Source organism: Rhynchophorus ferrugineus, unplaced genomic scaffold (genome assembly GCF_030347505.1).
Source record: "Rhynchophorus ferrugineus isolate W39M unplaced genomic scaffold, kcgeb_rfMv2 rfM1, whole genome shotgun sequence".
NCBI lineage: Eukaryota > Metazoa > Arthropoda > Insecta > Coleoptera > Curculionidae > Rhynchophorus > Rhynchophorus ferrugineus.
The window spans coordinates 96,324,201-96,345,955 of record NW_027472580.1 but is presented as its reverse complement, the minus strand read 5'-3'; the positions used below and the strand labels follow the sequence as shown (position 1 = coordinate 96,345,955).

Here is a 21,755-nt window from a genome sequence, read left to right as displayed (position 1 = left end):
ACCCTAGATAAAAAAAATACCTGGAATTTGCATTGAAGTTGCTTTTTTTAATTTAAATCCTACATATCCCTTTCTTGTTAGGTTCCTGCAGAGACGAGGTCGGCGGTTACAAGTGCGTATGCCAGCCGGGATGGACTGGAGTCAACTGTGAGACCGACATAGGCAACTGTCAAGGAAAACCATGCCAAAACGACGCCAAATGTATTAACTTATTCCAGGACTATTTCTGCGTATGCCCATCAGGTAAGGAAGATCTTCATCACCAAACCAATGAAATTGTATTACTTGCTGCTTGTTTTTTTTATAGGTACCGATGGAAAACAATGTGAAACAGCCCCAGAACGATGCATAGGCAATCCCTGCATGCACGGAGGTAAATGCAAAGACTTTGGCTCTGGCTTGAACTGCTCTTGTTCTGAAGGATTCACTGGTAAGTCTGTCACTGCCTCGTGTTTTTGAGTACCTTTAATCAGTGCCGGTAACTTGCAGGAATCGGATGTCAGTACGAATACGACGCCTGCCAAGCTAAAGCGTGTAAAAACGGAGCTACCTGCGTCAACAACATATTTGGTTTTACTTGCGTGTGTCCGGCAGGATTCACCGGCAAATACTGCGAACAGGACATCGTGGACTGTAAAGACAATTCCTGTCCCCCGAGTGCTACCTGCATCGACTTGAGCGGAAAGTTCTACTGTCAGTGTCCGTTTAATTTAACCGGAGAGGATTGCAGAAAAAGTAACCCGAATGCTCCTCCTGCCTAACCATTTAACTAACGACGACTGCCTTTTGCAGCAATATCCGTGGACTACGATCTATACTTCAGCGACGCCTCCAGAAGTTCCGCCTCCCAAGTCATTCCGTTCTACACCACGTCCTCCTCAAGTCTCACCATCGCCATGTGGATTCAGTTCACCCAAAAGGACGAGAACGGAATCTTCTTCACCCTCTACAGTGTGACGTAAGTTGGGTTGTCTTCATAACAACGATTGACCCATTCTAGCTTGATGTTGATGCTTTCAGATCCAAACACGTGCCCACCGACAGAAGACCGATCATTCAGGCTCACTCCAATGGTGTTCAGGTATCTTTGTTTGAAGATTTGCAGGACGTGTACCTCAGCTACAGAGACTATACTGTTATTAATGACGCTCAATGGCATCACATCGCCATTGTGTGGGATGGAGAGAACGGCGGTGAACTTAAATTAATCACGGAAGGGTTGATAGCCAGCAAAGTGGAGGGGTACGGAAGTGGAAGAAAATTACCCGAATAGTAAGTAGTAGTAGTGTTTTTTTAGATGAATAGAAAGACCATCATTTAAAAGATAATTGGAGCTATCTTGTTTACATGAATAGTATAGAATAGGTGAACATTATATATTAGGATTCAAACTTAGTATATATTTTAAATTATTATTTATTATTGAAATCTAGTAAATTAACACTAATAAGCTGTTTGTTTTATTCTACCGTAGCAAATGGTTTTAAAATTATAAAGTTCTTATTCTAGGATAAACACTTTGGGCTTAACATCAGTGTCATTCTTTTTAATGTGCACTAAGGTTTACTGTGAAGTTAGTAAACCTTAGTGAACTAGATCAAATGATTTTACTCTCTTTAATCTTCTGACTAAGACATCATTATCTAGGAACTGTAGAACCTCAACAGTGATGTACTGACGGAGCTTTGTCCATGTCTTTAGGCATAGTTCTTGATAACGTTAACGACAGTTTCTACCTTCAGGTCTTTATGCAGGTTGTTACGAATGTGTCATGGATCATCAAAAATACCTTGCACTACCTTATTTTGGAATATTTGCATTATATTTATATTGCTTTGGATGGTACAACCCCAAAGTTGAAATCTATAAATCCACACTAGTTTCGAGACTTGTTAGTAAAGCTATATTATACACTGACTGGACTGAATATCTACTCAGTAACCAGTACATTTTCTTGTGCTTTAGCTTGAGTTCTCCACATTTTTTCTTAAGATGTGGAACATGCTAATATATTTGGCTGTATTTCCATACAACTATTTGCTAATTTATACTGGCTTGCGCTTGATTCTTTTGTTGTTGTTTTGTATTTTGATTCATTTTGTGCGCCATTTTTCTGCAAAGCACTGTATATCGGCAATAACTGCTTAATACTCGGTTCATTCAGTGTTGTTATCTTTGCAGTGTCATCTGCAAAAGCAGCAACAACATTTTCATTGAATGTAGGCAAGTCCTGAGTGTATAACAGATAAAGGACTGGCCCCAATACATCTCCCTGTAGCACACCTGCTTGTATTTTTCTAACGTCAGAATAGACATCTTGTTTGATTATGAAAACTTAGTATATATGAATTTTGTTTTGATATAAAAAATGATGATAAAAAAATGTTATATTTTTATAAAACTCGTATATTCTTCCAGTGCCTGGGCAACTTTAGGTAAGCCTCAATCCACCAGTCCCAAAGCCTACACCGAATCCGGATTCCAAGGACACCTGACTAAGGTGCAGGTATGGAGCAGAGCTCTGGATGTTACTAATGAGATCCAGAAACAAGTCAGGGATTGTAGGACCGAACCAGTCCTCTACAAGGGACTGGTACTAACTTGGGCGGGATATGAAAATACCGTTGGAGGTACGGTAACGCATACTATGTTCTAATCTTAACATAAATATTACTAATTATTACAGGTGTTGAAAGAGTCGTTCCATCACACTGCGGACAGAGAAACTGTCCTCCAGGCTACTCAGGACCTAAATGCCAATCTCTGGAGGTCGACAAGATACCACCCAAGGTCGAATACTGTCCAGGAGATCTCTGGATCATCACCAAGAACGGCTCGGCTTTGGTTGCGTGGGACGAACCACACTTCAGCGACAACGTAGGGGTGGTGGGCGTGCAAGAAAGAAACGGTCATCGTCCAGGACAGACTCTTCTATGGGGCATTTACCAGATCGCCTACGTCGCCAGCGACCAGGCCGGAAATACCGCCGCATGTACCTTCAAGGTCTCCGTCTTATCGGAGTTCTGCACGGAGCTCGCCGATCCTATTGGAGGATATCAGACCTGCAAGGATTGGGGCGCGGGTGGACAGTTCAAAGTGTGCGAGATCGGATGCGGTTCAGGCTTGAAGTTCTCGCAGGACATTCCTAAATTCTACACGTGTGGCGCCGAAGGATTCTGGAGGCCCAACATCAACCCCAACCTTCCTTTAGTTTATCCAGCTTGTTCTCGTAAGTTATTTTGAATACACATACACGTAATTTTAAAGAAGTGATCGCATCCAAAATATTATATATTACTATGCCACGTTGCCAGTTTAGGTAAATTATATATATCTATGACAACATTGATAGTTTTAATAGCCATACAGAAGATTAATAAATTAATCAATTGTTTCATAGTAAAAAAACAGTTATGAAGCGGACCTTTTAGTCTACAGGACTAAATTTTTGGCGTTTTTATTCTTATTTTTATCACCAATTTCTTACAAAATACTTATTACCGTTTCAAGAATACAAAAAAGTTCTCCGACTATTGTTCCATTTCTTCTGGTCTGCGAACTGGTTCAATTATAACGTCATCGGGGTTGCCAATGCCAATTTATAAAATTCCTCAATAATTTAAGTCAAATTCTCGAAATTGGGAGACAAATTCCTCTTCCCAATTCCAACATTATTTAAAGAAACAAAACAAATCTCAAGCGTTTAAATAATATATACTTTGTATCTTTCCATAGTATAGAATAACTATATAACGAATAACTATGTATAGTGTAACGTGAGAAGAGCTCACCACTCATCTCATTTTTATCCTGTCACAGATTTATAAAGCACTCGAAATTACTCTTCTGATGATAAAGGATCGCTTAAATCAAATCGCTTGGTATTGTCTGAAGTCAATATAATATAAAATTCTTAGCCTCAATCTGCAATAGCAGGACATTTTTTAATTTAATGTATATTCCGTCTAAACCTAAAAAATTTGTTAAAAGTTATTTCTTGAAATATTTGCACAAGAGTTGATATAATTCATTTTTATAAAGTTTTCAGGCAGCATTTTCAAAAGAATGAAACGAGGTGTTCAAATTCATTAGCAGTGAAATTAAGTAGCATTAAGTACTAAAAATATCACAGTGAATTGTAATCAGCATGTTTGGTAGTTGAAAAAAACTGTCAAGTAGGTTTTTAATAGAGTGTACTACTCTAACAAGCGCTTTTAATGAGAGCCATCGAATTTGACTCGGGCTATCGATATTATATTTTCGATGAAATGTCAAAATCGCTTCATTTTCCCAGTGTAATGCCAATCTCCAATAAATCCCCAATAGATGAAATTCCCCGCAGATGTGGGAGTGCCCCACAAGTTGGCAATGCCGCACGTCACAACAGTAGCTTTAAATCCAAAAATAATTCGAATTTTGACGAGTTCTCTTAAGGACATAATATTAAAGTCTAGATCAGAGAACGAGTTTTTCAAGCTACGTTTAAATCTGGCTATATCTGTCTGATATATTCAATAATTTAGTTTTTTAACGAAATAACAATAGTCAGTTTCAAAACAGTCAATTGAGCTTCAAATTCAGAAAGGTAAAGTGTGTTTGTAAGTGGTTACTTTTATTACTCGCACTAGAGCTATTTAAAATAGTCTGATAATATACTGATAATATTTCAAAATAAAATGAAGAATATACATCGAAATTATTTTGTTTATCACTTATTAGACTTTAGGAAAACGTTGAATTTACATGAGGCTTGCGTATAGCAGCAAAAAAATATTTAAATATCGTTGTTTAACATAAATTTATAGTCCTGTATTTTTAAGTTTTGATTCTTGGAAATGTTCATGGGATTCTCTTTCATCTGCAGCTTACAAACCGGCTCAGAGAGTGTTCAAGATCAACATGCTCTTCCCAAGCTCTGTTCTGTGCAACGAAGCTGGCCAGGGAGTATTGCGACAAAAAGTCCGTAACGCAGTCAACAGCCTGAACAGAGACTGGAACTTCTGCTCGTTCTCCGTCGAGGGTACCAGGGAATGTAAGGAACTCAACATCGACGTTAAGTGCGACCATCGTGCCGGCCGCCAGTCCAGACAGGTTACCGGCGAGGAAGACGACGAGAGCACTTACGTCATCAATGCCAGTGTTCCAGTTGACAAGTAAGTAACCAATCATCGAGGGACAAAAAAACGTGTATTCAAATAGTAGTAGATCGACTTGTTTTGGTTATATATCTTTCTGTTCTGTTATTTATTGGTTAGTCAGTAGATAGTAGAGTAGTTGAATGTGTAGAATAGCATGTCCTTTCTCTTTATAGACAAGGCAGACAAGGACGCCAGGCATCCAGTGACATGTACACGGTAGAAATAGCATTCCCAGCGTTGAAGTAAGCACCCCGTCACACTCACTATCATGCATGCTTTCGAACTGTTTTTACTGTTCTTCCAGATGATGATTCGCGATTTTCCAGCTACAGTTATAGTTAACAGTGACTGCAGGATCGCGAATTATCTCTAAAGTCTTGTGAAACATGGAACGAACCATCTGTTGGTTTATTTTTGATGTGAAAAAAACATAACAATAAGTTTACTTTTGTTGTAATATGTTGTCTTACTGCCAATATATTGTGTTGTTATTAATATTGAGCAAACTGGTAAACATATTATATATTAAATACGTATAGATGTTAATATATTCCTTATGTAGAGACGTATTAAGTTTTAAATTAACATTCAGCTTCTTCTTCACGTTTCTTGTAGTGGTTGAAATAATTAGATTAGACAGCCCTTCCTGCAGCCTGATTCATTGGGATTTCTAGACAAGTAAGGGACTGACTCAATTGTAATTTTCTTACTTTGATGGGGTACGTACCCTTGGAAAGTGGTTGCTCGGTTATTCAAGTGCAGCATATCCATCTATCGAGGTATTGTTACTTATGTTCACTATAGACGGTTTTCCGTCACATCAGAAGTGCAATATAACTCTGGCGCCTCCGTTTCCATTATCTTGAGTATTTATTAGATAACAAGCGGATGCTTACGTGCTTTTCGCCAGCCATGTGTTTTCTATTCTACTAAATAGATATATGGTCCTTTTCTTGAACACAATTGCCTGGTTTTAACAAAAAATTAATACATATTTCCAAAGGGGCCAAATGGTATGCTATAATTATATTCACATTATTAAAGTTTTCATTCATATTAGATAAGCTGACGTTTCAGTGGCTCGTGACAACAACTTTACAAACCATACTTGTTAAAGAATTTCATGGTCCAAATATTTATTGGTAAATAAAATCGAACATAATGACACTTCTCTGAAATAATCATTCAAATTTTCTAAATTTACGTTTAAATAATTTTATTTTAATAATTATTATGTATCTGTTCGACGCCTTTTCAGTATAAAATTCCAACTACGTCACAATAACCGTCTAAACACTAATTTAATTAAGCATTCGGTTTAAACCTTTCAAAAATAGGGCCAATATAAAAACTTCGGTCTTAAAGTCAAAAAAACATCAGGATTCGGAGATAAAATGAACCAATGATGATGCCATCTAATTGATTTGATTTTCAAAACATATAATGTCTAATCAACTTGCCATTGTAACAAATTGAACACCTCTGAATAGAGTTTTCTTTTTATGTGATCAAAAATAGTTTATTTGTTTATTTGTTTGATAACTTACAGACCTATCAAAAGACATAAAAATAACCTTGGTGTAAATTGTTTCTCGAATTTTGCCATTATTATTTATAAAACAATATTTAAATAAAAATATGCATAATTGATTGAACAATATGCTGTAGAATTTATTGTCATTTGTAAAGCAACTATAATATTGAATTCCAATTTAAATATCTAACAGGTCAATTGAAATGTCCCCGGCCTGGCACATAGACAGCGCTACTAGAATTAAATCCGTATGTTTTTAGTTAGCCCCAACCCTCAAAAGATGCGTGTACAAATTTGACAGCTGTCGGATCATTAGTTTGTGAATTATAGCATTTTGAGTGAAGTAACTTTTGTTATTCTGAAAAAAATTAAAAAGGAATTTCGCGTGTTGATAAAACATTGCTTTTTGAAGGGAAAAAATAAAGTTGAATCAAAAACTTGGCTTGATGCCGAGTTTCCGGACACTGCCCCATGAAAATCAACCATCACGGATTGGTAGGTTAAGTTTAGACGTAGCGGTATGAACACCAAAGACGGCGAACGCAGTGTACGCCCAAAAGAGATTGTTACCGACGAAAACTTTTAAAAAATCCACAAAATGATTTTGAATGACCGTAAATTGAAATTGAACGAAATAGCAGACACTCTAAAGATATCAACTGAACGTGTACATCATATCATTCACAAATATTTGGGTATGAGAAAGCTCTATGGTGGGTGGGTGCCGCGCGAGCTCACTTTGACCAAAAACAACGACGAGTTGATGATTCGGAGCAGTATTTGATGATGAACAAGCATAATAAACTCGAGTTTTTGCATCAATATGTGACAATGGATGAAATATGGCTCCATTATTTCACTCCGAAGTCCAATCGACAGTCATCCAAGTTGGACTGCACACGATGAAACCGCTCCAAAGAGTGGGAAAACGCAACAGTCGGTTGGCAAGGTTATGGCGTCTGTATTTTCGGATGCGCATGGAATAGTTTTCATTGACTACCTTGAAAAAGGAAGGACCATCAACAGCGACTATCACATAGCGTTATTGGACCATTTCAAGGACTAAATCGCCGAAAAACGCCCTATTTTGAAGAAAAAGAAAGTGCTGCTTCACCAAGACAATGTATCGTGTCACAAGTTAATGAAAACGATGGCAAAAATCCCTTAATTGGGCTTCGAATTGCTTCCTCATCCATCGTATTATCCAAATCTGGTATCGAAATGTTGGAGGGTCGCTATAATTAGTGTATCACCCTTGAAGGGAATTATATTGGATAAATGTGTTTTACTATGGTAGGCCGGGAACTTTTCAATTGTCCTGTTATTCTAAGTTATTAATAAGTCATTAAAAACCTTTACAATAACCTTATTATTTATAAGTGTAAGTTCAATAATATTATCAAAAGTAAACTATCAAATGGCCGACTCCATGCAACAGTACTTGTAGATCCAAGTAATTAATCGAGACCAAAGCGAGATTATATTTATACAACTAAAACCATACTGATTTTATTATTAAATAGTGATCCGGTGATCAATTCCAATAACAACGACCGATCTACCGTCAAAGAACTGTTGGAGAAACTTATTTTAGAAGAGGATCAATTTGATGTTCGCGATATCCTTCCTAACACCGTACCAGACCCATCATCGCTTGTTCTGCAATCGGATTACGCTTGCCCCGTTGGTCAGGTTGTGGTAGCTCCTGATTGCGGTAAGTTTTTACTGTCTTCATCCATTCTAACCTCATTTCTCTGACCGTGTATGATGTTTAGTCCCTTGTGCCATCGGTTCATACTACAACAAGGATACAAAGGCCTGCATACCTTGTCCTCAAGGTTCCTATCAAAGCGAAGCCGGCCAGACACAATGTATCGAATGTCCTGTTATCGCTGGAAGGCCTGGAGTTACCGTTGGATTGGGAGCTCGTAGTGCAGCCGACTGCAAAGGTGAGTAACTGTTGTAATAGTAATATTACCATTAAACCTATTGAAAAAAAAACTATTTCTTACCACTGTTTTATTTTATTTTCGAAAGAACTTAATATATCGTACTTTTTAGTATTCAGATGAAACTATAACTTACTAAGACTCTTCAAGTACTTTCTAGTATTTATTATCAGTTTTAAAAAAACATACTGCATCAACTGTAGTTCCACTATCAGTTACATAACCTTTGCTAAAGACATTTGTAATTGTGGGCTTCTTTCTTTAATAATGTTTAACTGTCAATGGTCAATGTCAGTAATCTGTTGTTATTTAATAGCCAGTAACTGAACAACAAAAATATGGAACCAGTATTGATCAGAATCAAACATTTTCTAGCTCTAGCCAAATGTTACAGTTATTTCCAGTTTAAAATAAGATCTTAGAAAACAATCAGCATTCCAAAACATTAGCAAGCAGATCCATGAATGTAAAATAAAAGTAAATCAAAAGGCAAGGGAAACTATTATAAAGAAAATTATACCAACAAAAATGTAGCAAAAACAAAAATGCTAAAGAAATAACGAAAGACAGATTAAAGAACAAAACAATGCCAATAAAAAATCATCCTAATTAATTGTAGAACTTTGTTTTTAATGCGTTGGATTACTAGATGGTTTGATGTTCTGGCGCAACCCCATAGGTCCAAACTGACTTTATGATTGACTGATAAACCAATCTCTTTAATGTTAATTCAAGAGTATGTTCTGACTAACCGGTACAGTTGCTTGAATTTGAGTCCAATTTGCTCGGCTTTTTGTGTAACATGATGTTTCCAATTTAACACCATCGAGAAGTATGCCGAGGTATTTAGCTGATTCTGCTTGAACAATCTGGCATCTGTCAAGTGATATAAATAAGTTTTTGTAAGAGTATGTTCTGACTAACCGGTAGAGTTGCTTGAATTTGAGTCCAATTTGCTCGGCTTTTTGTGTAACATGATGTTTCCAATTTAACACCATCGAGAAGTATGCCGAGGTATTTAGCTGATTCTGCTTGAACAATCTGGCATCTGTCAAGTGATATAAATAATTTTTTGTAAGAGTATGTTCTGACTAACCGGTAGAGTTGCTTGAATTTGAGTCCAATTTGCTCGGCTTTTTGTGTAACATGATGTTTCCAATTTAACACCATCGAGAAGTATGCCGAGGTATTTAGCTGATTCTGCTTGAACAATCTGGCATCTGTCAAGTGATATAAATAAGTTTTTGTAAGAGTATGTTCTGACTAACCGGTAGAGTTGCTTGAATTTGAGTCCAATTTGCTCGGCTTTTTGTGTAACATGATGTTTCCAATTTAACACCATCGAGAAGTATGCCGAGGTATTTAGCTGATTCTGCTTGAACAATCTGGCATCTGTCAAGTGATATAAATAAGTTTTTGTAAGAGTATGTTCTGACTAACCGGTAGAGTTGCTTGAATTTGAGTCCAATTTGCTCGGCTTTTTGTGTAACATGATGTTTCTAATTTAACACCATCGAGAAGTATGCCGAGGTATTTAGCTGATTCTGCTTGAACAATCTGGCATCTGTCAAGTGATATAAATAAGTTTTTGTAAGAGTATGTTCTGACTAACCGGTAGAGTTGCTTGAATTTGAGTCCAATTTGCTCGGCTTTTTGTGTAACATGATGTTTCCAATTTAACACCATCGAGAAGTATGCCGAGGTATTTAGCTGATTCTGCTTGAACAATCTGGCATCTGTCAAGTGATATAAATAAGTTTTTGTAAGAGTATGTTCTGACTAACCGGTAGAGTTGCTTGAATTTGAGTCCAATTTGCTCGGCTTTTTGTGTAACATGATGTTTCCAATTTAACACCATCGAGAAGTATGCCGAGGTATTTAGCTGATTCTGCTTGAACAATCTGGCATCTGTCAAGTGATATAAATAAGTTTTTGTAAGAGTATGTTCTGACTAACCGGTAGAGTTGCTTGAATTTGAGTCCAATTTGCTCGGCTTTTTGTGTAACATGATGTTTCCAATTTAACACCATCGAGAAGTATGCCGAGGTATTTAGCTGATTCTGCTTGAACAATCTGGCATCTGTCAAGTGATATAAATAAGTTTTTGTAAGAGTATGTTCTGACTAACCGGTAGAGTTGCTTGAATTTGAGTCCAATTTGCTCGGCTTTTTGTGTAACATGATGTTTCCAATTTAACACCATCGAGAAGTATGCCGAGGTATTTAGCTGATTCTGCTTGAACAATCTGGCATCTGTCAAGTGATATAAATAAGTTTTTGTAAGAGTATGTTCTGACTAACCGGTAGAGTTGCTTGAATTTGAGTCCAATTTGCTCGGCTTTTTGTGTAACATGATGTTTCCAATTTAACACCATCGAGAAGTATGCCGAGGTATTTAGCTGATTCTGCTTGAACAATCTAGCATCTGTCAAGTGATATAAATAAGTTTTTGTAAGAGTATGTTCTGACTAACCGGTAGAGTTGCTTGAATTTGAGTCCAATTTGCTCGGCTTTTTGTGTAACATGATGTTTCCAATTTAACACCATCGAGAAGTATGCCGAGGTATTTAGCTGATTCTGCTTGAACAATCTGGCATCTATCAAGTGATATAAATAAGTTTTTGTAAGAGTATGTTCTGACTAACCGGTAGAGTTGCTTGAATTTGAGTCCAATTTGCTCGGCTTTTTGTGTAACATGATGTTTCCAATTTAACACCATCGAGAAGTATGCCGAGGTATTTAGCTGATTCTGCTTGAACAATCTAGCATCTGTCAAGTGATATAAATAAGTTTTTGTAAGAGTATGTTCTGACTAACCGGTAGAGTTGCTTGAATTTGAGTCCAATTTGCTCGGCTTTTTGTGTAACATGATGTTTCCAATTTAACACCATCGAGAAGTATGCCGAGGTATTTAGCTGATTCTGCTTGAACAATCTGGCATCTGTCAAGTGATATAAATAAGTTTTTGTAAGAGTATGTTCTGACTAACCGGTAGAGTTGCTTGAATTTGAGTCCAATTTGCTCGGCTTTTTGTGTAACATGATGTTTCCAATTTAACACCATCGAGAAGTATGCCGAGGTATTTAGCTGATTCTGCTTGAACAATCTGGCATCTGTCAAGTGATATAAATAAGTTTTTGTAAGAGTATGTTCTGACTAACCGGTAGAGTTGCTTGAATTTGAGTCCAATTTGCTCGGCTTTTTGTGTAACATGATGTTTCCAATTTAACACCATCGAGAAGTATGCCGAGGTATTTAGCTGATTCTGCTTGAACAATCTAGCATCTGTCAAGTGATATAAATAAGTTTTTGTAAGAGTATGTTCTGACTAACCGGTAGAGTTGCTTGAATTTGAGTCCAATTTGCTCGGCTTTTTGTGTAACATGATGTTTCCAATTTAACACCATCGAGAAGTATGCCGAGGTATTTAGCTGATTCTGCTTGAACAATCTGGCATCTGTCAAGTGATATAAATAAGTTTTTGTAAGAGTATGTTCTGACTAACCGGTAGAGTTGCTTGAATTTGAGTCCAATTTGCTCGGCTTTTTGTGTAACATGATGTTTCCAATTTAACACCATCGAGAAGTATGCCGAGGTATTTAGCTGATTCTGCTTGAACAATCTGGCATCTGTCAAGTGATATAAATAAGTTTTTGTCATTTCGTTGCATAGCAAAATTAACATGGGCAGATTTGAAATTATTAAGCTATATTTTCCAGTCCATACTTTATAGTCCATTTGAACATCTAGTTGACTGTTACTTTTTCTACAGCCTTTGGCTGAGATATATCTTTTGTCATGACAACTGTGTCGTCAACAAATGTTCCAAGTAATGTTTCTTTTGTTGTTGGGATATCAACAGTATATAGCAGATACAGGAATGGTCTCAAGACACTACCCTATGGAACTCCAGACAAAATACGTTTAAGTTTTGAGAATGCTTCGTCATGCAAGACTTTAAATTTTCTTTCCAAAAGATATAATTCCAGCAGTCGACAGTATTTCCGCGGCAGCAATTTGCTCATTTTGTATTTTAATCCCAAATGCCATACCTGGTCAAATGTGGTGGCTACTTCAATAATATAAAAAAAAAAGATTCAAAGTTCTAGAATTCAAAAACTAGAATTATCCTAAGTTACCTTAGTCTCCTCTTATACCCCTACTGTTAGAACCATTCGGTGGAAAAAAAGTTATAGATATTTAATAAACATATATTTATTTTTATCCAGAACGTTGTCCTGCCGGAAAATTCTACGACCACGACGCAGGCCTATGCAGATCCTGCGGTCACGGTTTCTACCAACCAGAAGAAGGCTCCTTCTCCTGTCAAATCTGCGGCCTGGGCAAGACCACCCGAACCAGCGAAGCTGTGTCTGCGAAAGAATGTCGGGATGAATGCGGCGACGGTCAACAGCTAGCATTGGACGGGCGTTGCGAGCCTTGCCCTAGAGGAACCTACAGGACCCAAGGCATTCAAGCCGCGTGCATCAACTGTCCCGTCGGCCGAACGACGCCCAAATCTGGAGCTGTCACCGTGGAAGAATGCTCGTTGCCTGTTTGCGCCGCGGGAACCTTCTTGAACGGAACTCTGAATAGCTGCATTCCATGCAAGCGAGGATTCTATCAGCCAGAAACCCAGCAGACGACCTGTATTCCTTGTCCGCCCAATACTAGCACCAAGAGCACGGCTTCGGTAAGTATTTCGCCATTTTTTTCGGTCAATTTTGATAACGTGTCTTCACTCACAGAAATCCAAGTCGGAATGCTCCAATCCTTGCGAACTAAAGGGTCAAGAAATGCACTGCGACCCCAACGCTTTCTGCCTGCTTATCCCCGAAACCAGCGATTTCAAATGCGAATGTAAACCAGGTTTCAATGGAACAGGAAAAACTTGTACGGACGTCTGTGACGGATACTGTGAAAACGAAGGGGCTTGTGTTAAAGATGTAACCGGAGCTCCATCATGCAGGTAAGGCTGGACATTGTCAACGTAAAATACCCAAAATTTCTTAAAGAAGATCGGTATTGTAATTAGCTTCAATTAATTCTGCTAATTCTCCCTTGTTGCTGTAGTTTACAAGAGTCTAATTTTGGAGAATATCCGCATGCGTACAAGGATTTGAATTTGCAACGTTGCCAATTGTTGAAAATTAGACGTATATCTCAAAAATATAATATAAATAGTTATTATATTTATCTTAATATCTTGAATTCACAAGTTAACCTAATAGTTCTGTTGAGACACAAGTTAAAATGTTTCCATGTGTTCAAATGTTTCAAAAAATGTAACAACATCTAAGGTAACATATATAGTTCACTAATCGATGAGTTCTTTTAATATTCCATATTGTCCTTCATTCATTATGATTAACATAAAATCTTCTTTATTTAAAATATGATCGTAGATTTTTTTGGGGCTCTCTCTATCTCCTATAGATCTCATTGCATGGTGATCATATTAATTAGTCTATACCCTGTAGATGATATTTTGCACTTTTTATACGTAAAACAGGTAAATAGTTAGTCCCAATAAACTGTCCTTGTTGAATTTTGTTTGGTTGTGGTACACTTATTATTCAATAAGATTATTATACTTTAACTCAAAATATTCCGACCGAAATGTAAGATGATTTGATGTGATATTCAAAGAGACCTCAAAATCCCTCAAAAAATCAGCACTCTCGGCAGAAGCCGCAATACATGTGATCCGAAGGAGACATCAGGATCTGATGGACAATCTTCCAGCGCGATATATTAAAACTTAATTCTTAATCTTAGTTTTAGAGGATCAATTATTAGAGAAATAAACAATTTTAATCACTTTGTATCACTTATGTTTGCAATATATTCTACCACATTCTTAATACTTCTGCGGAAGATATTATGTAGGAAACTGAATATTTCAACTTATTATGCTAACAATAACACGAAAGCTACTGATATGCCACAAAATTAAAAATGCATACATTAACCAATCGTTCCTTTTAGGTGTATTGGAAGTTTCACTGGAAAACACTGCAGCGAAAAATCCGAATTCGCTTACATAGCCGGAGGAATAGCCGCCTCTGTCATACTGATAATCTTCATCGTTCTGTTGATTTGGATGATCTGCGCCCGAGCGAATCGCCGCAAGGAACCCAAGAAGCTCCTGACGCCAGCCACGGACCAGAACGGATCTCAGGTCAATTTCTATTACGGAGCCCCCACGCCCTACGCCGAATCCATCGCTCCTAGCCACCACTCCACCTACGCCCATTACTACGACGACGAGGAGGACGGCTGGGAAATGCCCAACTTCTACAACGAGACCTACATGAAGGAGAGTCTGCACAACGGTGTCAACGGCAAAATGAACAGTTTAGCACGGAGCAACGCCAGTTTATATGGGACCAAGGACGATCTGTACGACCGACTGAAAAGGCACGCTTATCCAGGAAAGAAAGGTGAGTTATTTCGTTGATGTAAGAGTAGTTATAATTCTTACCTTTCCTACCTAATAGGTCAATTGAAAAGCCCCGTCCTACCATAGTAAATCACTTTTTTTTTTTGCAAAATTAGTTTTTTTAGATAACGTAATTCCCTTCAAGGGTGATACACTGATTATAGCGACCCTCCAACTTTTCGATAACATTTTTGTAGTACTATTTGTCCTTTACTTCACAATACTCGGATGACTGTCGATTGGACTTCGGAGTGAAATGATGGAGCCATGATTCATCCATTGTCACATATCGACGAAAAAGCTCGGGTTTATTACACTTGATCATCTTCAAACACTGCTCCGAATCATCAACTCATCGTTGTTTTTGGTCAAAAGTGAGCTCGCGCGGCACCCACTTTGCATAGGACTTTCTCATACCCAAATATTCGTGAATGATATGATGTACATGTTCACTTGATACCTTAGAGTATTTGCTATTTCATTCAATTTCAACTTACGGTCATTAAAAATCATTTAGTGGATTTTTGCGTCCAAGGCGTTCACCGTCTTCGGTGCTCATCACCACCTCTAAACTTAGCATAGCAATCCTTGATGGTTGATTTTCCGGAAACTCAGCATCATGCCAAGTTTTTGCTTCAATTGTATTTTTTCCGTTCTAAAAGCAATATTTTATCAACACGCGAAATTCCTTTTTACCCATTTTTGCACAATAACAAAAGTTGCTTCACTCAAAATGCTATAATTCACAAACTAATGATCCGACAACTGTCAAATTTATACACGCATCTTTTGAGGGTTAGGGCTAACTATATGCTAGCTAACATATGGATTTGTAGGAATGTTCGTCGTGGGTCGGTCGATCGATCGAAATGTGTGGCTGCCGCTGCGATTATTTGTCAGAACACTCACTACTATTTTTGGAAGGAATTTGCACGGGAACTAAAAACACTGCTTGAAACAAAGTTGTTTATTTTAACTTACGATTGATACATGAGGTCGAAGGGATAATTGACAGGATATTAGGTTAGGTAGAGGAAGTACGGTAGCGCTGTGGAAGTGGTACTGTTACAAGGGGACGGTGAAAAGAAAAGAGAGCGAAACGTCATCGTGATGGTCTTTTATACCCTGGAACTGCAGGGTACCAATTCACCGGCGTTGCCAACCTTTGTAGTTGTTGATGGTGAATTAATGGTGGCCTAAAGCGTCGTGGCGGTCGACACATAACTCCCCTCCTAGTGGAACTGCCGTGGAACGTACCTATATGTGGTGCAAGTTCCGGAGTGCACCCGCAATCACGCAAACAAACGCCCAGGGACTGCTGATGAGATGGGGATCCCAACCTGAGCGAGGGGTTTTACGGGATCAGCTGCCATCGGAGTTGTAGCAGGACGTCGTTCGTCTTGGGGCGTTTAGCTTTGTTTGAGGGTACCTATAAGTGGGTTACGTGTCCCGTTTCGTGATGCCAGGGTGTTCATGTGTTGCTGGTATACATGATGGGCTTCTGTGGTTTTCGTCCATCAGGCTAGTCTTGTGGGATGTCGTCGACCACGTGATGTTGATGGGTTCCGTTCCTCGTGCTATCCTTCCATGTACGTGTCAAGCACCTGTCGAGTGGCTTATGTTGAGTTGATTTACCTGTTAGGCACTTTGATCACGTCGGGGTCACCAATTGTAGGAATGTTCGTCGTGCAAATTCCTTCCAAAAATAGTAGTGAGTGTTCTGATAAATAATCGTAGCGGCAGCCACACATTTCGACCGATCGACCGACCCACGACGAACATTCCTACAATTAGTGACACCGACGTGATGGTCTTTTATGCCCTGGAACTACAGGGTACCAATTCACCGGCGTTGCCAACCTTTGTAGTTGTTGATGGTGAATTAGTGGTGGCCTAAAGGGTCGTGGCGGTCGCCACAGATTTCATTCTAGTAGCACCATCTATGTGTCAGACCGGGAACGTTTCAATTGACCTGTTATTATTAAGCACTTGGACTTTTTAAATGCTTTTTCAAATGACGTTTTGAAATACTTAAAATGCATTTGACACGAGTTACAAAGAAATAGAAACTGGTAATATGATATATAGCGTGTATTCTTTTCGTTGCAAGCTCTATATCTTTGAAAAAGATGTTGCAAAACAAGAATGTATTCATTTCTTTGAATATAAATGTAACAATGCAATATAAAATATAAAAAAGAACTCTGTCGGAGATATTGCAGTAACTTTGCTGGGACCAAATTTCTATACAGTATGTACAGTGTACAGTGATGGGAAATCCATATGAATTCGTCAAGTCGCATTATGAAGTTTCTTCAGTGGCAAAATCCGTCTATTCTATAGCTGTTCTTCAGATTTTCGAAGTATTTGCTAAATGGAGACAAATTAATTGCAAAAACATATTTCTTACAAAATGTATAAAACTGTATTCAATGAAAAATCTTGGACAAAAGCATAAATATTTGCAAAAAAACTAATTATGAAATCAAAATGGAGAACTATCGTTCGATATTAATAAACATTTTTCATATTTGGTGCATTTCTAAATTTTGCCGAGATCGAAGCCAAACTACATATAGTTCGATTCTCGTTAATTCTTCTATTAGTCTTTTAGTCACTCTTGATAGCTCTTTCTACAATATTTCTTCTGCGATAACGATGGAAAATATTTTAAACGAGCTCAACTCGTATCACTTGTTGATACGAATATTTACAACGTAACTTTCTATTCATCTATTTTGTTTTAGATAAAAGCGACAGCGACAGCGAAGCTGGCCAGTGATCAGTGAACCGTCGCTTAAAAACTTGCTCAAGAGACAAACAACGAGACGCACCCCATCAAACGGGTGCCAACACGACTTTGGAAGTCGAGAAAAATTACCAATACACGTCATATCCGTCCCCCCAGCGACTCGGAAACTCGACCCCGGTCCTTTTTTTGGGTTGCTGTAATCCGTCCCTCGGAAGAAACCCGCCATGGATTCTCCCGCGGGACCCTAGCATAATTAAAGAGGAAACACACGCGAGAAGAAGCAAGTCATCGTTGACCCCCCGCCCCTTTCCCCTTCTATTTGTCTACGTCCAAAACGAACACACGAACTAGTCCAGAATAAAACGGGCCAGGGTCAAAACTGACTTACTTCCAACCCCCTTCTCGTATAAAAATGCCCCATGTAAAAATTCACTGATTTTTATTGAACCTTAGACCAAGTTAATGTTATGTTATATATGTATTAATAGTCTTTTTGTACCTTTTATAACGATTATATGATAATTATATTCTTATACCACACAACTGATATTTCCCGAAAGACTTGTTTTTATTCGTTCGTTTCGCAAATTATATGTTGTCGATGATGAATTCTTTAGATAGATATATTTAATTCTGTGTAATTATTATTATTTTATATAATTTTTTGTATTTAACAAAGTATATACGTGTAAGATAATCATTACGGAAGACAGAACCTGTGTGCTTGTTAAGATTTGCGTGATGCGTGCGAGACTGGAGAAATAACCCGAATAAAGTTACGAAATAAAAATGTTATGGTGTTGTTTTATTGGAAACCTCGTTATCAAGGTCAATAAATCACGACTGTTGCGAAACCTCGTTTGTTTGAAACAATTTACATTAAATTTTAAGACTCGAGATAAGCGGTGCCGAGAGTCGATAAGGCGGCGACCCACAGTATTAACTATCCAAAAAAATACAAGCAACCGTTTTTCTGTATCTCCAAAAACAAAACACTCCAACACCCAATAAATTACGAATTAAGCTTAAAACCGACTTAATTAGAACAGGTGTTGAGTAAAACTCGTATTAAATTATCTTAATTGATTAACGACGACACTCAGTGTGATACAAGGTTGGGCAAAAGTTAGTTTCCGTTTCAGAGATAACTTTAAAGGAACAGATCTATGATAATAGTAATTCAATGAAGCCAATTCAAACATTAAGATAGCGTCGCTCATTTACTAAATAAAGTCCTTACTAATTTACTAAAAAACTACTAGAACTAAAAATTAGAGCTTTGAAAATGCAGATTATGAAAAGTAGCTTTCGTTATCTGTTTCTATATTATTTCTAAAAATGCAATGCTCAAGTGTTTGTCAGAATTGGTTTTACTTGATTTCGTTGTTATTTTCATATTAAATTAATCCCTGAAAGTCACATCGAGAAATGTAAAATATAAATGAAAGATTCTGAATTACATTACTCATTCATTAATATTTCAAATTTATATGGATTCGTTTTGAAAAACACCGAAAAAACGAAGTTACATTTAATAATATATAAAATACGGCGCTTTACATACATATAACTAAAAATATGCTTCGGCCTTTGAATTGTAGTGTGAAAATACCTTGGCTTACTATTTAAATAACAATACATAATAAAAACTTTCATTTCGTTTCTCAAAATCTTTAAAAAATTCAGACTGTGAACCACCGGAAATAATACACATTTTGTTCTGCTGTTCGATATATATTTAGCAGTTCGTTTATATAAACATAAACGAATAAAGAGAACCACAAATATATTAATTACAATACCATAAATAAAATAAAACACGACGCCATGCAAAAAAATGACGGTGTTCGGAAATGCACTTATACAAATATAATTAGTTTTTAAAAACCTTAACAATTAACGGTGTCTTTGCGTCTTTTTTTTAGTCCCTAAACCTTAAATGCATGTCGTAGGAGAGTACATTAGCTGCAACATGGAGTATGTCCTTGGAGTATACCAAAAATACAGACAATACATGTGTAACTATCGATTAATCGGACCATGCAATTTACCTTAAGACATAAAGTACAAACGATAAATCAAGGTGGCTACCAGTCCCAATGCGATGGGGATAACCCAGGATTTTAGTGAACTGAAATAAGGAGATAAATATAAAAACATTCATTCATGATAATACAGCACTATCATTACCTATCAGAAGATTCTCCAGTTTCCTTCCAGTCTACAGCACTCTTTTTGGGTTGTTCTGGCTTCCTTTCTGAGGCTACTAAGGTACCTACTTGAAATGACTTCATCTTTTCCCTAGCATCACTGGAATGTCCCACATCTTCAAACGCTTCCGTAGCATCTTTTCCTGCTTGTTCCAGTAATACTTCCTCACCACCAGGGTGCTACAACATATAAATTAGTTTTAAAAGCAATTACAATATAATTACTTTGCATGTTGTCTAATAACCTTGGATCTAAATTAAAATTATACAGTTCCAAATAATTATATGCACTATAAAAGGTTTTTACTAATAACTAATAAAACATTAAAAGGTTCTAAAATGAAAAAGCATATTAATTGACCTCTTTCATAACCTTTTTCCAAATACAATATAAAATATAATTCATACCTCGTTTAAAAAGGATGTAACATCATAAACGTCGTTATTAATTAGCACCAAAACTTTATCTTGCTTATTTTGTTCTTTTACTTGTGCGACTGTATATTCTTGAACCATTTTGAACGCGAAATTAAGCAAAGAATAATCTAGATTTGTATTATCAATCTAATGAACTGGTTCAAAGTTCGAGGTACCACGCTGTTGCGTTTGTATTCGGTGCGTTCACGACAAGTACTGATCTTGATGGTGCGATAATAAACAGGTAATGTTTGGACGTGTTGCGCGGGGAGCAAGATGTAGTCGAATAATGTGCCACTTGTTTATGTACATAATCAAATCGTTACCAATACAAAATTAAGGAGAAACAAAATTGTACTATCATTTCGATGTCAAACGTTGAACATTTGAAAACATGCTGATTCACAGCCGATAAAAAAACGCAATGATATAATAGGTACGATTAATAAACATCAATTACATATGATACAGTGTAGGGCTTCAAAGTAATGATTTTTCCCTAAATAATCAGCGTTATTTTTCAACTTTTTTTGTTATAATTATACAATAATCAACTCACCTGGTCTAAAAATGGTGTAACATCGTACACATCATTATTAATTACGATCCAGGTACATTTTTTGTCGTTGTACTTTTTAATTTCCTCAAAAGAGAATTCCTTAGCCATATTTCGACTTTGACCTGTTGGCCGAAAATAACAAAATGTAGATCTGTTAGTATTAACTCTTTAATCGAGTTAAATTCTCTGGAAAAATACGTCCTTTTCCGGTTAATTCAAGGTTTTATGACGTATTACACTTCTGCGTCATAAAAGACAGCTACTTCTTTTCTACGTCTTTGAAATATAACTGGTAATAAGCCAACTAGTAATATTTAATATGATATTAAAGCAAAGAATATTTTTTAATAAAATAAAATATTTTCATAAAAACACTTGTAATTCTCCAGTTCTCTGGCTTTCAGTTATGCTATATAAAATATTCTCTATGCGCTTACGTAAGCATATTATATCTCATCATAGAATTTCTCATTAACAATCTCTACGTTATGTTATATAAAATCAGATTTATTTAATATACCTTGAATTAGGGATGTCAGCCAAAGAGAGTACTATCGATATTTCAAGCCTATATTTCATTAGGCGAAAACAAATATCGATACCAAACAATTCTTTAGATATTCTTGAAAGAATTCTTAACAAAAGTTCTATATTTGTATCTAACTTTTTCTAGTCAATTCTAACTTTTCCACGAACAATTGAAGTGGATAAAATTGAATGAAATGAGCCTATCAAAAAGTATTACTTATCTAAGT

At 36.9% G+C, this 21,755-nt stretch overlaps 2 protein-coding genes across 4 annotated transcripts in view; one reads left to right on the top strand and one right to left on the bottom strand.

The window, feature by feature from the left end:
• uif (sushi, von Willebrand factor type A, EGF and pentraxin domain-containing protein uif) overlaps window positions 1–17,986 on the top strand; it is an 82,089-nt gene extending 64,103 nt beyond the window's left edge. Inside the window, exons 28-42 of one of the 2 annotated variants that reach the window (XM_076399442.1) lie at window positions 82–243; window positions 308–430; window positions 490–735; window positions 793–958; window positions 1,021–1,272; window positions 2,419–2,630; window positions 2,687–3,229; window positions 4,865–5,153; window positions 5,312–5,380; window positions 8,196–8,386; window positions 8,448–8,621; window positions 12,850–13,313; window positions 13,369–13,589; window positions 14,609–15,063; window positions 17,810–17,986. In XM_076399442.1, coding sequence (XP_076255557.1) covers window positions 82–243; window positions 308–430; window positions 490–735; window positions 793–958; window positions 1,021–1,272; window positions 2,419–2,630; window positions 2,687–3,229; window positions 4,865–5,153; window positions 5,312–5,380; window positions 8,196–8,386; window positions 8,448–8,621; window positions 12,850–13,313; window positions 13,369–13,589; window positions 14,609–15,063; window positions 17,810–17,844 — 3,602 coding nt within the window. In that variant the 3' untranslated portion in view covers window positions 17,845–17,986. The remainder of the gene's footprint in view (window positions 1–81; window positions 244–307; window positions 431–489; window positions 736–792; window positions 959–1,020; window positions 1,273–2,418; window positions 2,631–2,686; window positions 3,230–4,864; window positions 5,154–5,311; window positions 5,381–8,195; window positions 8,387–8,447; window positions 8,622–12,849; window positions 13,314–13,368; window positions 13,590–14,608; window positions 15,064–17,809) is intronic. The other variant, XM_076399451.1, reaches the window with a different exon arrangement.
• Window positions 17,987–19,526: 1,540 nt separating this feature from the next.
• Cyt-b5 (Cytochrome b5) lies at window positions 19,527–21,236 on the bottom strand. Of its 2 annotated transcripts, XM_076399534.1 has the most exons (4): window positions 21,001–21,236; window positions 20,005–20,204; window positions 19,866–19,945; window positions 19,584–19,798 (listed from the first exon to the last, which is right to left on the bottom strand). In XM_076399534.1, exons 1-3 carry the CDS (start codon window positions 21,106–21,108, stop codon window positions 19,867–19,869), a joined length of 387 nt encoding a protein of 128 aa, XP_076255649.1. In that variant the 5' UTR covers window positions 21,109–21,236; the 3' UTR covers window positions 19,584–19,798; window position 19,866. The 2 variants fall into 2 exon arrangements, with proteins under 2 accessions (XP_076255640.1, XP_076255649.1); XM_076399525.1 differs by lacking the exon at window positions 21,001–21,236 and adding an exon at window positions 20,433–20,670 and having other exon boundaries at window positions 19,527–19,945.
• Window positions 21,237–21,755: the final 519 nt, after the last annotated feature.